An 18,263-nucleotide genomic window follows, 5' to 3' on the forward strand; every position below is an offset into this window, starting at 1 on the left:
AAACAAACACGTAACAAAAACATAGGGCTGAAACCCCCAAAAAAGAGCGAGGAGTACCTTGAATAAATAACACACGCGCACGATGGTTAACACGCGGGACGAGACCCAAAAATCATCTGCGCAATCCACAAGGACACGAAAGCCCAAAACAACACCGCACAGGTACTCACACGACCAACGGACATTGTAACAATAACCGACCCCACCATGGTAAAACAAAGGGCACATATTGTCAGGCTGTGGGTAACTGGTGCATGGAATCAGGCGCAGGAGAGCAGAGATGAGTGTACAAAGTAATTTATTCCACGAACAGCAACAGTATAAAACAAATACTAAAGGTGCGTGAAATTGCCGGTCACTCGTAAATAACTGGCGTAATAACGAACCCGGCAAACAATACCAGCCAACAAGTAACGACCTGAACATTATATACAAACACTCACACAAACATGGGGGAAACAGAGGGTTAAATAATGAACATGTAATTAGGGAATAGAAACCAGGTGTGTAGAAAACAAAGACAAAACAAATGGAAAAATGAAAAGTGGATCGGCGATGGCTAGAAAGCCGGTGACGTCGACCGCCGAACGCCGACCCGAACAAGGATAGGGACCGACTTCGGCGGAAGTCGCGACACATATATACAAATACAATCCTTGGGAATAGGGGCCAAGTGTGCGCAAGGAAAGCTCCGGAGGGATCCGTGACACTTAGTTACATCACAGATTAGAAATTAATATCGACATGATTGTTCCATAAGTATCCTTCCAATTGTTTGTGAATAGAGAAATATTGTTTAATTATTGATGTTACCGTACTGCCACGACTCTCTCTTTCTGTGGTAACAAAGAGGTTTAACTTCCATTTCTAAAAGAGAGGGAGACAGAATTTTCCTGCAGGTCTTTACGACAATCATAAAACTGCGGTGTGGAGAGAGAGAGCGAGAGAGAGAGGAGGGGGGGGGCTATGATCCTCACCCAAAAGGGCAAATCATGACAATGATTTATACTGTAGTACTGGTAACAGTCTGAGACATGTCAAGATCGGTATATTATTGGAAGTTTTCACATTGGAAAGGTCACATAGGTTATTCTAACATGATGATTGATATGATTACAGCAGCTGTAGGACAGGCTGGTCATAGTGTTATGTTACTGTAACATATGATTACAGCAGCTGTAGGACAGGCTGGTCATAGTGTTATGTTACTGTAACATATGATTACAGCAGCTGTAGGACAGGCTTGTCATAGTGTTATGTTACTGTAACATATGATTACAGCAGCTGTAGGACAGGCTGGTCATAGTGTTATGTTACTGTAACATATGATTACAGCAGCTGTAGGACAGGCTGGTCATAGTGTTATGTTACTGTAACATATGATTACAGCAGCTGTAGGACAGGCTGGTCGTAGTGTTATGTTACTGTAACATATGATTACAGCAGCTGTAGGACAGGCTGGTCATAGTGTTATGTTACTGTAACATATGATTACAGCAGCTGTAGGACAGGCTGGTCATAGTGTTATGTTACTGTAACATATGATTACAGCAGCTGTAGGACAGGCTGGTCATAGTGTTATGTTACTGTAACATATGATTACAGCAGCTGTAGGACAGGCTGGTCATAGTGTTATGTTACCGTAACATATGATTACAGCAGCTGTAGGACAGGCTGGTCATAGTGTTATGTTACTGTAACATATGATTACAGCAGCTGTAGGACAGGCTTGTCATAGTGTTATGTTACTGTAACATATGATTACAGCAGCTGTAGGACAGGCTTGTCATAGTGTTATGTTACTGTAACATATGATAACAGCAGCTGTAGGACAGGCTTGTCGTAGTGTTATGTTACCGTAACATATGATTACAGCAGCTGTAGGACAGGCTTGTCATAGTGTTATGTTACTGTAACATATGATTACAGCAGCTGTAGGACAGGCTGGTCATAGTGTTATGTTACTGTAACATATGATTACAGCAGCTGTAGGACAGGCTTGTCATAGTGTTATGTTACTGTAACATATGATTACAGCAGCTGTAGGACAGGCTGGTCATAGTGTTATGTTACTGTAACATATGATTACAGCAGCTGTAGGACAGGCTGGTCATAGTGTTATGTTACTGTAACATATGATTACAGCAGCTGTAGGACAGGCTGGTCATAGTGTTATGTTACCGTAACATATGATTACAGCAGCTGTAGGACAGGCTGGTCATAGTGTTATGTTACTGTAACATATGATTACAGCAGCTGTAGGACAGGCTTGTCATAGTGTTATGTTACTGTAACATATGATTACAGCAGCTGTAGGACAGGCTTGTCATAGTGTTATGTTACTGTAACATATGATAACAGCAGCTGTAGGACAGGCTTGTCGTAGTGTTATGTTACCGTAACATATGATTACAGCAGCTGTAGGACAGGCTTGTCATAGTGTTATGTTACTGTAACATATGATTACAGCAGCTGTAGGACAGGCTGGTCATAGTGTTATGTTACTGTAACATATGATTACAGCAGCTGTAGGACAGGCTTGTCATAGTGTTATGTTACTGTAACATATGATTACAGCAGCTGTAGGACAGGCTTGTCATAGTGTTATGTTACTGTAACATATGATTACAGCAGCTGTAGGACAGGCTGGTCATAGTGTTATGTTACCGTAACATATGATTACAGCAGCTGTAGGACAGGCTTGTCATAGTGTTATGTTACTGTAACATATGATTACAGCAGCTGTAGGACAGGCTGGTCATAGTGTTATGTTACTGTAACATATGATTACAGCAGCTGTAGGACAGGCTGGTCATAGTGTTATGTTACTGTAACATATGATTACAGTAGCTGTAGGACAGGCTTGTCATAGTGTTATGTTACCGTAACATATGATTACAGCAGCTGTAGGACAGGCTGGTCATAGTGTTATGTTACTGTAACATATGATTACAGCAGCTGTAGGACAGGCTTGTCGTAGTGTTATGTTACTGTAACATATGATTACAGCAGCTGTAGGACAGGCTGGTCATAGTGTTATGTTACTGTAACATATGATTACAGCAGCTGTAGGACAGGCTGGTCATAGTGTTATGTTACTGTAACATATGATTACAGCAGCTGTAGGACAGGCTGGTCATAGTGTTATGTTACTGTAACATATGATTACAGCAGCTGTAGGACAGGCTTGTCATAGTGTTATGTTACTGTAACATATGATTACAGCAGCTGTAGGACAGGCTTGTCGTAGTGTTATGTTACCGTAACATATGATTACAGCAGCTGTAGGACAGGCTGGTCATAGTGTTATGTTACTGTAACATATGATTACAGCAGCTGTAGGACAGGCTTGTCGTAGTGTTATGTTACCGTAACATATGATTACAGCAGCTGTAGGACAGGCTTGTCGTAGTGTTATGTTACCGTAACATATGATTACAGCAGCTGTAGGACAGGCTTGTCGTAGTGTTATGTTACCGTAACATATGTTTACAATAACAAGGCAGACTGATGCTGATATAAACATTTACTTCCTATGGCTGAGAAATGTGGTTGTTTCCACGAGCTACCTCAATAAGATGAATGCACTGACTGACTGTAAGTCGCTCAGGATGAAAGCTTCTGCCAAATGAATGAAATGTCAAATGTAATGACAAGGTGTTATACAGAGCTGCACAGTGTTGAAAAACACCTCCAAAAACACCAAGTATATTGTCTGACCAAACCAAAGTCCCTTCATACCTCAGAAACACTGTTTTACATCCTTACTGTTGAACTACTTATCTATCCCTTGTATATTGTCTGACCAAACCAAAGTCCCTTCACACCTCAGACACACTGTTTTACATCCTTACTGTTGAACTACTTATCTATCCCTTGTTATTTATTTTTTATTTAACTTTTATTTTAACTAGACTTGTCAGTTAAGAACAAATTCTTATTTTACAATGACTGCCTACCCCGGCTCAACGCAGACAGCGCTGGGCCAATTGTGCGCCGCCCTATGAGACTCCAAATCACGGCCGGTTGTGATACAGCCTGGAATCGAACCAGGGTCTGTAGTGATGCCTCTAGCACTGATATATAGTGCCTTAGACCGCTGCGCCACTCGGGAGCCCCAAATTGACTGTTTGACCTTTCTAAAACCTTGTTTAATAGCCTTATGTTGTATTGACTGTTTGTCCTGTCTTAAACCTTGTTTAATAGCTGTGTGTTGGGTTTGACTGTTTGTACTGTCTTAAACCTTGTTTAATAGCTGTGTGTTGTATTATGTTGTATTGACTGTTCGTCCTGTCTTAAACCTTGTTTAATAGCTGTGTGTTGGGTTTGTATTGTGTTGTATTGACTGTGTGTGAGTCAGAGGAGAGGCGGGGAAGGAGAGAGAGAGGAAGGCAGGCGGGGACGGAGAGAGGGAGAGATGGAGGGAGGCAGGCGGGGAGGGAGAGAGGCAGGTAGGCGGGGAGGGAGAGATGGAGGGAGGCAGGTGGAGATGGAGAGAGGGAGGTAGGCGGGGAGGGAGAGAGGGAGGCAGGTGGGGAGGGAGAGAGGGAGGGAGGCAGGTAGGCGGGGAGGGAGAGATGGAGGGAGGCAGGTGGAGATGGAGAGAGGGAGGGAGGGAGGCAGGCAGGCGGGGAGGAAGAGAGGGAGGGAGGCAGGTGGAGATGGAGAGAGGGAGGGAGGCAGGTAGGCGGGGGTGGAGAGAGGGAGGGAGGGAGGGAGGCAGGCAGGCGGGGAGGAAGAGAGGGAGGGAGGCAGGTGGAGATGGAGAGAGGGAGGGAGGCAGGCGGAGATGGAGAGAGGGAGGTAGGCGGGGAGGGAGAGAGGGAGGCAGGCGGGGAGGGAGAGAGGGAGGGAGGCAGGTAGGCGGGGAGGGAGAGATGGAGGGAGGCAGGTGGAGATGGAGAGAGGGAGGGAGGGAGGCAGGCAGGCGGGGAGGAAGAGAGGGAGGGAGGCAGGTGGAGATGGAGAGAGGGAGGGAGGCAGGTAGGCGGGGAGGGAGAGAGGGAGGGAGGGAGGGAGGCAGGCAGGCGGGGAGGAAGAGAGGGAGGGAGGCAGGTGGAGATGGAGAGAGGGAGGGAGGCAGGCGGGGAGGGAGAGAGGGAGGGAGGCAGGCAGGTGGAGATGGAGAGAGGGAGGTAGGCGGGGAGGGAGAGAGGGAGGCAGGCGGGGAGGGAGAGAGGGAGGGAGGCAGGTAGGCGGGGAGGGAGAGATGGAGGGAGGCAGGTGGAGATGGAGAGAGGGAGGTAGGCGGGGAGGGAGAGAGGGAGGCAGGCGGGGAGGGAGAGAGGGAGGGAGGCAGGTAGGCGGGGAGGGAGAGATGGAGGGAGGCAGGTGGAGATGGAGAGAGGGAGGGAGGGAGGCAGGCAGGCGGGGAGGAAGAGAGGGAGGGAGGCAGGTGGAGATGGAGAGAGGGAGGGAGGCAGGTAGGCGGGGAGGGAGAGAGGGAGGGAGGGAGGGAGGCAGGCAGGCGGGGAGGAAGAGAGGGAGGGAGGCAGGTGGAGATGGAGAGAGGGAGGGAGGCAGGCGGGGAGGGAGAGAGGGAGGGAGGCAGGCAGGTGGAGATGGAGAGAGGGAGGGAGGCAGGTAGGCGGGGAGGGAGAGAGGGAGGGAGGCAGGCAGGTGGAGAGGGAGAGATGGAGGGAGGCAGGCAGGTGGAGAGGGAGAGAGGGAGGGAGGCAGGCGGGGACGGAGGGAGAGAGGGAGGGAGGCAGATGGAGAGGCGGGGAGCCGAGGAAGGACTGTTGGAGGCAGAAGATAAAAGCATCAGGGTTCGGCCCAAATGGCACCATATTCCTTATATAGTGTGGTTCTGGCCCTGGTTAATGTAGTGCAGTATGTTCCTTATATAGTGTGGTTCTGGCCCTGGTTAATGTAGTGCAGTATGTTCCTTATATAGTGTGGTTCTGGCCCTGGTTAATGTAGTGCAGTATGTTCCTTATATAGTGTGGTTCTGGCCCTGGTTAATGTAGTGCAGTATGTTCCTTATATAGTGTGGTTCTGGCCCTGTGGGCCCTGGTTAATGTAAAGCAGTATATCCCTTATATAGTGTGGTTCTGGCCCTGTGGGCCCTGGTTAATGTAGTGCAGTATATCCCTTATATAGTGTGGTTCTGGCCCTGTGGGCCCTGGTTAATGTAGTGCAGTATATTCCTTATATAGTGTGGTTCTGGCCCTGGTTAATGTAGTGCAGTATATTCCTTATATAGTGTGGTTCTGGGCCTGTGGGCCCTGGTTAATGTAGTGCAGTATATTCCTTATATAGTGTGGTTCTGGCCCTGTGGGCCCTGGTTAATGTAAAGCAGTATATCCCTTATATAGTGTGGTTCTGGCCCTGTGGGCCCTGGTTAAAGTAGTGCAGTATGTTCCTTATATAGTGTGGTTCTGGCCCTGTGGGCCCTGGTTAAAGTAGTGCAGTATATTCCTTATATAGTGTGGTTCTGGCCCTGGTTAATGTAGTGCAGTATATTCCTTATATAGTGTGGTTCTGGGCCTGTGGGCCCTGGTTAATGTAGTGCAGTATATTCCTTATATAGTGTGGTTCTGGCCCTGTGGGCCCTGGTTAATGTAAAGCAGTATATCCCTTATATAGTGTGGTTCTGGCCCTGTGGGCCCTGGTTAAAGTAGTGCAGTATGTTCCTTATATAGTGTGGTTCTGGCCCTGTGGGCCCTGGTTAATGTAAAGCAGTATATCCCTTATATAGTGTGGTTCTGGCCCTGTGGGCCCTGGTTAATGTAGTGCAGTATATCCCTTATATAGTGTGGTTCTGGCCCTGTGGGCCCTGGTTAATGTAGTGCAGTATATCCCTTATATAGTGTGGTTCTGGCCCTGTGGGCCCTGGTTAAAGTAGTGCAGTATGTTCCTTATATAGTGTGGTTCTGGCCCTGTGGGCCCTGGTTAAAGTAGTGCAGTATATCCCTTATATAGTGTGGTTCTGGCCCTGTGGGCCCTGGTTAATGTAGTGCAGTATATTCCTTATATAGTGTGGTTCTGGCCCTGTGGACCCTGGTTAAAGTAGTGCAGTATATCCCTTATATAGTGTGGTTCTGGCCCTGGTTAAAGTAGTGCAGTATATCCCTTATATAGTGTGGTTCTGGCCCTGTGGGCCCTGGTTAAAGAAGTGCAGTATATCCCTTATATAGTGTGGTTCTGGCCCTGTGGGCCCTGGTTAAAGTAGTGCAGTATATCCCTTATATAGTGTGGTTCTGGCCCTGTGGGCCCTGGTTAAAGTAGTGCAGTATATCCCTTATATAGTGTGGTTCTGGCCCTGTGGGCCCTGGTTAAAGTAGTGCAGTATATCCCTTATATAGTGTGGTTCTGGCCCTGTGGGCCCTGGTTAATGTAGTGCAGTATATCCCTTATATAGTGTGGTTCTGGCCCTGTGGGCCCTGGTTAAAGTAGTGCAGCATGTTCCTTATATAGTGTGGTTCTGGCCCTGTGGGCCCTGGTTAATGTAGTGCAGTATATCCCTTATATAGTGTGGTTCTGGCCCTGTGGGCCCTGGTTAATGTAGTGCAGTATATTCCTTATGTAGTGTGGTTCTGGCCCTGTGGGCCCTGGTTAATGTAGTGCAGTATATCCCTTATATAGTGTGGTTCTGGCCCTGTGGGCCCTGGTTAATGTAAAGCAGTATATCCCTTATATAGTGTGGTTCTGGCCCTGTGGGCCCTGGTTAATGTAGTGCAGTATATCCCTTATATAGTGTGGTTCTGGCCCTGTGGGCCCTGGTTAATGTAGTGCAGTATATCCCTTATATAGTGTGGTTCTGGCCCTGTGGGCCCTGGTTAATGTAGTGCAGTATATCCCTTATATAGTGTGGTTCTGGCCCTGTGGGCCCTGGTTAATGTAGTGCAGTATGTTCCTTATATAGTGTGGTTCTGGCCCTGTGGGCCCTGGTTAATGTAGTGCAGTATATCCCTTATATAGTGTGGTTCTGGCCCTGTGGGCCCTGGTTAATGTAGTGCAGTATATCCCTTATATAGTGTGGTTCTGGCCCTGTGGGCCCTGGTTAATGTAGTGCAGTATATTCCTTATGTAGTGTGGTTCTGGCCCTGTGGGCCCTGGTTAATGTAGTGCAGTATATCCCTTATATAGTGTGGTTCTGGCCCTGTGGGCCCTGGTTAATGTAGTGCAGTATGTTCCTTATATAGTGTGGTTCTGGCCCTGTGGGCCCTGGTTAATGTAGTGCAGTATATCCCTTATATAGTGTGGTTCTGGCCCTGTGGGCCCTGGTTAAAGTAGTGCAGTATTTTCCTTATATAGTGTAGTTCTGGCCCTGTGGGCCCTGGTTAATGTAGTGCAGTATATCTCTTATATAGTGTGGTTCTGGCCCTGTGGGCCCTGGTTAATGTAGTGCAGTATATCCCTTATATAGTGTGGTTCTGGCCCTGTGGGCCCTGGTTAAAGTAGTGCAGTATGTTCCTTATATAGTGTGGTTCTGGCCCTGTGGGCCCTGGTTAATGTAAAGCAGTATATCCCTTATATAGTGTGGTTCTGGCCCTGTGGGCCCTGGTTAATGTAGTGCAGTATATCCCTTATATAGTGTGGTTCTGGCCCTGTGGGCCCTGGTTAATGTAGTGCAGTATATCCCTTATATAGTGTGGTTCTGGCCCTGTGGGCCCTGGTTAATGTAGTGCAGTATATCCCTTATATAGTGTGGTTCTGGCCCTGTGGGCCCTGGTTAATGTAGTGCAGTATATCCCTTATATAGTGTGGTTCTGGCCCTGTGGGCCCTGGTTAATGTAGTGCAGTATATCCCTTATATAGTGTGGTTCTGGCCCTGTGGGCCCTGGTTAAAGTAGTGCAGTATGTTCCTTATATAGTGTTGTTCTGGCCCTGTGGGCCCTGGTTAATGTAGTGCAGTATATTCCTTATATAGTGTGGTTCTGGCCCTGTGGGCCCTGGTTAAAGTAGTGCAGTATATCCCTTATATAGTGTGGTTCTGGCCCTGTGGGCCCTGGTTAAAGTAGTGCAGTATATCCCTTATATAGTGTGGTTCTGGCCCTATGGGCCCTGGTTAATGTAGTGCAGTATATCCCTTATATAGTGTGGTTCTGGCCCTGTGGGCCCTGGTTAAAGTAGTGCAGTATGTTCCTTATATAGTGTGGTTCTGGCCCTGGTTAATGTAGTGCAGTGTAAATGGGTTAGAATGCCACTCAACCCTGGCCTGGTTAGCCAGACAAACCAGCACAAGCCTTTGGCAGGGAGAGAGAACAGCATGCTGAATCCCTGGGATTATAACAGAGCACAACATGCTGAATCCCTGGGATTAGAACAGAGCACAGCATGTTGAATCCCTGGGATTAGAACAGAGCACAACATGTTGAATCCCTGGGATTAGAACAGAGCACAACATGTTGAATCCCTGGGATTAGAACAGAGCACAACATGCTGAATCCCTGGGATTAGAACAGAGCACAACATGCTGAATCCCTGGGATTAGAACAGAGTACAGCATGTTGAATCCCTGGGATTAGAACAGAGCACAACATGTTGAATCCCTGGGATTAGAACAGAGCACAACATGCTGAATCCCTGGGATTAGAACAGAGCACAACATGCTGAATCCCTGGGATTAGAACAGAGCCCAGCATGTTGAATCCCTGGGATTAGAACAGAGTACAGCATGTTGAATCCCTGGGATTAGAACAGAGCACAGCCACAGCCCAATGTTACGGCTACATACTGGTAATGCATCTGATCTCACAGACTAGGCACGGCTGTGTGTGTGTGTGTGTGTGTGTGTGTGTGTGTGTGTGTGTGTGTGTGTGTGTGTGTGTGTGTGTGTGTGTGTGTGTGTGTGTGTGTGTGTGTGTGTGTGTGTGTGTGTGGGGGGGGGGGGGTCTTTTTAGATGGATTCATTTTCAGGGCAGTTCAGTTATGTGATGTTCCTACCAGTTATAACAGCCTACAGTTATGTGATGTTCCTACCAGTGATAACAGTTTACAGTTATGTGATGTTCCTACCAGTTATAACAGCCTACAGTTATGTGATGTTCCTACCAGTCATATCAGTTTACAGTTATGTGATGTTCCTACCAGTTATAACATCCTACAGTTATGTGATGTTCCTACCAGTTATAACAGCCTACAGTTATGTGATGTTCCTACCAGTCATTACTGTGATGTTCTCACCAGTGATAACAGTCTACAGTTATGTGATGTTCCTACCAGTCATAACAGTGATGTTCCTACCAGTCATATCAGTCTACAGTTATGTGATGTTCCTACCAGTTATAACAGTGATGTTCCCACCAGTCATAACAGTCTACAGTTATGTGATGTTCCTACCAGTTATAACAGTCTACAGTTATGTGATGTTCCTACCAGTCTTATCAGTCTACAGTTATGTGATGTTCCTACCAGTCATTTCAGTCTACAGTTATGTGATGTTCCTACCAGTTATAACAGCCTACAGTTATGTGATGTTCCTACCAGTTATAACAGCCTACAGTTATGTGATGTTCCTACCAGTCATAACAGTCTACAGTTATGTGATGTTCCTACCAGTCATATCAGTCTACAGTTATGTGATGTTCCTACCAGTTATAACAGCCTACAGTTATGTGATGTTCCTACCAGTCATATCAGTCTACAGTTATGTGATGTTCCTACCAGTGATAACAGTCTACAGTTATGTGATGTTCCTACCAGTTATAACAGTCTACAGTTATGTGATGTTCCTACCAGTCATATCAGTCTACAGTTATGTGATGTTCCTACCAGTTATAACAGTGATGTTCCCACCAGTCATAACAGTCTACAGTTATGTGATGTTCCTACCAGTTATAACAGTCTACAGTTATGTGATGTTCCTACCAGTCTTATCAGTCTACAGTTATGTGATGTTCCTACCAGTCATTTCAGTCTACAGTTATGTGATGTTCCTACCAGTTATAACAGCCTACAGTTATGTGATGTTCCTACCAGTTATAACAGCCTACAGTTATGTGATGTTCTCACCAGTCATAACAGTCTACAGTTATGTGATGTTCCTACCAGTCATATCAGTCTACAGTTATGTGATGTTCCTACCAGTTATAACAGCCTACAGTTATGTGATGTTCCTACCAGTCATATCAGTCTACAGTTATGTGATGTTCCTACCAGTGATAACAGTCTACAGTTATGTGATGTTCCTACCAGTTATAACAGTCTACAGTTATGTGATGTTCCTACCAGTCATAACAGTCTACAGTTATGTGATGTTCCTACCAGTCATAACAGTCTACAGTTATGTGATGTTCCTACCAGTTATAACAGTCTACAGTTATGTGATGTTCCTACCAGTCATATCAGTCTACAGTTATGTGATGTTCCTACCAGTTATAACATCCTACAGTTATGTGATGTTCCTACCAGTCATAACAGTGATGTTCCTACCAGTCATATCAGTCTACAGTTATGTGATGTTCCTACCAGTTATAACAGTCTACAGTTATGTGATGTTCCTACCAGTTATAACAGTCTACAGTTATGTGATGTTCCTACCAGTTATAACAGTCTACAGTTATGTGATGTTCCTACCAGTCATAACAGTGATGTTCCTACCAGTCATATCAGTCTACAGTTATGTGATGTTCCTACCAGTCATATCAGTCTACAGTTATGTGATGTTCCTACCAGTCATAACAGTCTACAGTTATGTGATGTTCCTACCAGTTATAACTGTGATGTTCCTACCAGTCATATCAGTCTACAGTTATGTGATGTTCCTACCAGTCATATCAGTCTACAGTTATGTGATGTTCCTACCAGTTATAACTGTGATGTTCCTACCAGTCATATCAGTCTACAGTTATGTGATGTTCCTACCAGTCATATCAGTCTACAGTTATGTGATGTTCCTACCAGTTATAACAGTGATGTTCCCACCAGTCATTACAGTAAAAAGATGATCTTGTTTCGATCTTATAGTTTTACACCAGCTGTGTCTGATAACCATGTTGTTATAGACTGCAGGTTATCTGGTGATTGAACAGTCAGATTACAGAGGGTTTTATGTCTGTATCTTTACCTGCAGGTTATCTGGTGATTGAACAGTCAGATTACAGAGACTGTTATGTCTGTACCTTTACCTGCAGGTTATCTGGTGATTGAACAGTCAGATTACAGAGACTGTTATCTCTGTATCTTTACCTGCAGGTTATCTGGTGATTGAACAGTCAGATTACAGAGGCTTTTATGTCTGTATCTTTACCTGCAGGTTATCTGGTGATTGAACAGTCAGATTACAGAGACTGTTATGTCTGTATCTTTACCTGCAGGTTATCTGGTGATTGAACCGTCAGATTACAGAGACTGTTATGTCTGTATCGTTACCTGCAGGTTATCTGGTGATTGAACAGTCAGATTACAGAGACTGTTATGTATGTATCTTTACCTGCAGGTTATCTGGTGATTGAACAGTCAGATTACAGAGGGTTTTATGTCTGTATCTTTACCTGCAGGTTATCTGGTGTGAATATACCAGCACCCATCATCAGCAACAAGAACTGGCTAAGACTCCATTTTGTGACCGATACGAATCATCGACATAAAGGATTCACACTTCAGTATCAAGGTAAGACGTAATTAACCATTTATTTGATGAATTCATTGACACAATGTTATGTGATTACTACTTTCTACCTACTACTTTTTAACCACCACTTATAACCCCTTATAACCACTCATAACCCCTTATAACCACTCATAACCCCTTATAACCACTCATAACCCCTTACCAAAGAGTACTTTCTACCTACTACTTTTCTGAAGATCTCATGTATCCGTGCAGCGTTTCATCCTCATCTTGTCTACTGATCAGTAACCAGGTCCATTCACTCTTCTCTGATTGGTTAAAGACTAAGGATGCCTTTGTTCTAGTTGTATCCCTCCAGACCAAAGCCCCACCCCCTGATTGGTCAAATTGTTACAGATGTATTATACACTGCTTCCGTTAACACACTGCAGCAGAGCCAGACAGACTTCTATAATGCATTACCTTCCCGTTCTCCTTTACCAGGACTTTGAAGATACAGTTTATAAAGCAGCCTAACAGCTAGCCAGCCGATCCAGGCCAGACATGAAAACCATTTTCTCAATGATGGTGTTTTGGTGTAGTGCATATAGTGCACTGCTTTTGACCAGCTGCCTATAGCTGCACTGAAAAGATGCCATTACTAAGGGACGTAAATAACTCTCTAATAATGTTGGTTGGTCTGTTTGTGTTGAAATTATTGTATGTCACGAGACATTTCCCCCCGGGTGACAGTTTACTGCTGTACCTGATAATTCATTGCACCCCACTTGGCTTCCTACGTCCTAATCAGTCCCTGATTGGAGGGGAACAATGACTTGGAAGCAAGGCAGCGGACCTGTTATTGGAGGGTTCTAGATGAATGTTTTCTGATTCATCCTATTATATTATATTCTACTCATTCATTTTCATTAAAAAAGTGTATATATCGGTTTGGATTCAATTGGATACCTTTTCACCCCGGTAAACACGTCAGTTGCAAAGACAATACATCTAATAACATTTTAATGGAATTTATCAATGAAGTCATGGTCTGCCACTGAAATTGACACCCTTTTCTGTATGTAGCAGGGGTAATGGCTCACTATTCTGTATGTAGCAGGGGTAATGGCTCACTATTCTGTATGTAGCAGGGATAATGGCTCACTATTCTGTATGTAACAGGGATAATGGCTCACTATTCTGTATGTAGCAGGGATAATGGCTCACTATTATGTATGTAGCAGGGGTAATGGCTCACTTTTCTGTATGTATCAGGGATAATGGCTCACTATTCTGTATGTATCAGGGATAATGGCTCACTATTCTGTATGTAGCAGGGGTAATGGCTCACTATTCTGTATGTATCAGGGGTAATGGCTCACTTTTCTGTATGTAGCAGGGATAATGGCTCACTTTTCTGTATGTAGCAGGGATAATGGCTCACTATTCTGTATGTAGCAGGGATAATGGCTCACTATTCTGTATGTAGCAGGGATAATGGCTCACTATTCTGTATGTAGCAGGGGTAATGGCTCACTATTCTGTATGTATCAGGGGTAATGGCTCACTTTTCTGTATGTAGCAGGGATAATGGCTCACTTTTCTGTATGTAGCAGGGGTAATGGCTCACTGTTCTGTATGTAGCAGGGGTAATGGCTCACTATTCTGTATGTAGCAGGGGTAATGACTCGCTATTCTGTATGTAGCAGGGATAATGACTCACTATTCTGTATGTATCCGGGGTAATGGCTCACTGTTCTCTATGTAGCAGGGGTAATGGCTCACTATTCTGTATGTAGCAGGGGTAATGGCTCACTGTTCTGTATGTAGCAGGGGTAATGACTCGCTATTCTGTATGTAGCAGGGGTAATGACTCACTATTCTGTATGTAGCAGGGGTAACGACTCACTATTCTGTATGTAGCAGGGGTAACGACTCACTATTCTGTATGTAGCAGGGGTAACGACTCACTATTCTGTATGTAGCAGGGGTAACGACTCACTATTCTGTATGTAGCAGGGGTAACGACTCACTATTCTGTATGTAGCAGGGGTAACGACTCACTATTCTGTATGTAGCAGGGGTAACGACTCACTATTCTGTATGTAGCAGGGGTAATGGCTCACTATTCTGTATGTAGCAGGGGTAACGACTCACTGTTCTGTATGTAGCAGGGGTAACGACTCACTATTCTGTATGTAGCAGGGGTAATAGCTCACTTTTTCTGAAACAAATATGAATCCGATAGCAATTATTGATGATGTTCGTTCCTCAAAGGGGCTATGTGGTTTTACTGAACTAAAACCACCACTGTGCCTTCCTCTCATCTAATGCTGGAACTTTCTTTTATCTAATGCCATTGTTTTTGTTGTTCTCAACCAGTGAAAAGCTCCGGAGAGCTGAAATCCAGAGGGGTAAAGTTACTACCGGGAAAGGACAACAATAACAAATTGTCTTTGAGTAAGTTCCCTATTCATCTGTATGCTAATCATTTCCTGTGTGTGTTTGTGTTTGGGCTATTTGCTTGTTTGACATGTGCGGTTCTTTGTTTTAAGCTGGGGGCATTTAGCTACACTCACAGAGAAAAGTGTTCCAAAAGGGTTCTTTGTTTTAAGCTGGGGGCATTTAGCTACACTCACAGAGAAAAGTGTTCCAACAGGGTTCTTTGTTTTAAGCTGGGGGCATTTAGCTGCACTCACAGAGAAAAGTGTTCCAAAAGGGCTGTCCCATAGGAGAACCCTTTTGGTTCCAGGTAGAACCCTTTTGGTTCCAGGTAGAACCCTTTTTGGTTCCAGGTAGAACCCTTTTTGGTTCCAGGTAGAACTCTTTTGGTTCCAGGTAGAACCCTTTTTGGTTCCAGGTAGAACCCTTTTGGTTCCAGGTAAAAACCCTTTTTGGTTGTAGGTAGAACCCTTTTTGGTTCCATGTAGAACCCTTTTTGCTTCCATGTAGAACCCTTTTTGCTTCCATGTAGAACCCTCTGTGTTAAGGGTTCTACACGGAACTCAAAAGGATCGCTGAAGTGCAGTCCTTTGTCTTTTTTGACAAACGCAATGCCCCCCAGTGCTCGGTTGGAAATGGGCTCTGTAAAGCTACGCTGTAAAGCTACGCTGTAAAGCTACGCTGTATACCCAGGTGGAAAAGGGCTCTGTAAAGCTACGCTGTAAAGCTACGCTGTATACCCAGGTGGAAATGGGCTCTGTAAAGCTACGCTGTATACCCAGGTGGAAAAGAGACATGAACGTCAAATAAGAATCTTGTATTATTTGTCGAAAGATCTAATAAGCCATTTAATAAGGATCTGGTAAGATTGTGTGTTTCACAGTACCTTATACTGTATGTTAGTGGTATATTTGTATATACAGTAGATTGTGTGTTTTACAGTACCTCATACTGTATGTTAGTGGTATATTTGTATATACAGTAGATTGTGTGTTTTACAGTGCCTTATACTGTATGTTAGTGGTATATTTGTATATATATTGTGTGTTTAATCTCATACTGTATGTTTGTGGTATATGTGTATATTTGTTGATTTATATACCTTAAACGACATATACAATTGAATACATGATTGTGGTGAGTTTCCTACAGAGATTTCCTCCTCCTCCTCCTCCTCCTCCTCCTCCTCCTCTCTCCCCCCACTCCCCCCTTTCCTCCTCCTCCTCCTCCTCCTCCTCCTCCTCCTCTCTCCCCCCACTCCCCCCTTTCCTTCTCCTCCTCTCCTCTCCTCCTGATAACCAGTAACATTGTGTTTCTACCTGATTGATGTGTTTCCATAGTGAATCAATAAGCCTGATAACCAGTAACATTGTGTTTCTACCTGTTATTTTGTCCCTACAGTGAATGAAGGAGGAATTAAACAGGTGTCCAATTATTGCCCGGACCCGGGGGAACCTGAGAACGGCAAACGCAGAGGCTCTGACTTCAGGTGAGCTCGTCCGTAACTAAACATGCCTGTCTACCTACCTCACATGGGCCTGTGTCCCAACTGGGCCCTGGTCAGACCTACCTCACATGGGCCTGTGTCCCAACTGGGCCCTGGTCAGACCTACCTCACATGGGCCTGTGTCCTAAATGGGCCCTAGTCAGACCTACCTCACATGGGCCTGTGTCCTAACTGGGCCTTGGTCAGACCTACCTCACATGGGCCTGTGTTCCAACTGGGCCCTGGTCAGACCTACCTCACATGGGCCCTGGTCAGACCTACCTCACATGGGCCTGTGTCCTAAAGGGGCCCTGGTCAGACCTACCTCACATGGGCCTGTGTCCTAAATGGGTCCTGGTCAGACCTACCTCACGGGCCCTGGTCAGACCTACCTCACATGGGCCTGTGTCCTAACTGGGCCCCGGTCAGAAGTAGGTCACTATATGGAGAATGGGATGCCCTTTGATATCCAGCCATGGACTCAGTGGGAATATAATACATCCTCTAGACTACAGGCCCTAGTAAAAAACAGACACAACTAGATATTTTAACTTGCAGTTACGGCTTCAGTCCGTTTATGCATAATATGGCCATCTGTCAGTAATATGGCCATCTGTCAGTAATATGGCCATCTGTCAGTAATACGGCCATCTGTCAGTAATATGGCCATCTGTCAGTAATATGGCCATCTGTCAGTAATATGGCCATCTGTCAGTAATATGGCCATCTGTCAGTAATACGGCCATCTGTCAGTAATACGGCCATCTGTCAGTAATACGGCCATCTGTCAGTAATACGGCCATCTGTCAGTAATACGGCCATCTGTCAGTAATATGGCCATCTGTCAGTAATATGGCCATCTGTCAGTAATATGGCCATCTGTCAGTAATATGGCCATCTGTCAGTAATATGGCCATCTGTCAGTAATATGGCCATCTGTCAGTAATATGGCCATCTGTCAGTAATATGGCCATCTGTCAGTAATATGGCCATCTGTCAGTAATACGGCCATCTGTCAGTAATATGGCCATCTGTCAGTAATATGGCCACAGTAATATGGCCATCTGTCAGTAATATGGCCATCTGTCAGTAATATGGCCATCTGTCAGTAATATGGCCATCTGTCAGTAATATGGCCATCTGTCAGTAATATGGCCATCTGTCAGTAATATGGCCATCTGTCAGTAATATGGCCATCTGTCAGTAATACGGCCATCTGTCCGTAATACGGCCATCTGTCCGTAATACGGCCATCTGTCAGTAATATGGCCATCTGTCAGTAATATGGCCATCTGTCAGTAATATGGCCATCTGTCAGTAATACGGCCATCTGTCCGTAATACGGCCATCTGTCCGTAATACGGCCATCTGTCAGTAATACGGCCATCTGTCAGTAATATGGCCACAGTAATATGGCCATCTGTCAGTAATATGGCCATCTGTCAGTAATATGGCCATCTGTCAGTAATATGGCCATCTGTCAGTAATATGGCCATCTGTCAGTAATATGGCCATCTGTCAGTAATATGGCCATCTGTCAGTAATATGGCCATCTGTCAGTAATACGGCCATCTGTCCGTAATACGGCCATCTGTCAGTAATACGGCCATCTGTCAGTAATATGGCCATCTGTCAGTAATATGGCCATCTGTCAGTAATATGGCCATCTGTCAGTAATACGGCCATCTGTCCGTAATACGGCCATCTGTCCGTAATACGGCCATCTGTCAGTAATACGGCCATCTGTCAGTAATACGGCCATCTGTCAGTAATATGGCCATCTGTCAGTAATATGGCCATCTGTCAGTAATATGGCCATCTGTCAGTAATATGGCC

The 18,263-nt window shown here is 45.2% G+C and overlaps 2 protein-coding genes across 2 annotated transcripts in view; both read left to right on the plus strand.

Moving 5' to 3' along the window:
* Positions 1-18,263, plus strand: part of LOC139572868 (CUB and sushi domain-containing protein 3-like) — a 1,528,140-nt gene that overhangs the window by 397,305 nt on the left and 1,112,572 nt on the right. The gene's annotated exons all lie outside the window — the stretch shown is intronic.
* Positions 1-18,263, plus strand: part of LOC139572851 (CUB and sushi domain-containing protein 3-like) — a 107,956-nt gene that overhangs the window by 72,725 nt on the left and 16,968 nt on the right. Inside the window, exons 4-6 of the mRNA XM_071395661.1 lie at positions 12,447-12,559; positions 14,882-14,959; positions 16,343-16,430. Coding sequence (XP_071251762.1) covers positions 12,447-12,559; positions 14,882-14,959; positions 16,343-16,430 — 279 coding nt within the window. The remainder of the gene's footprint in view (positions 1-12,446; positions 12,560-14,881; positions 14,960-16,342; positions 16,431-18,263) is intronic.

This window comes from Salvelinus alpinus, chromosome 4 (assembly GCF_045679555.1).
Source record: "Salvelinus alpinus chromosome 4, SLU_Salpinus.1, whole genome shotgun sequence".
Taxonomy (NCBI): Eukaryota; Metazoa; Chordata; class Actinopteri; order Salmoniformes; family Salmonidae; genus Salvelinus; species Salvelinus alpinus.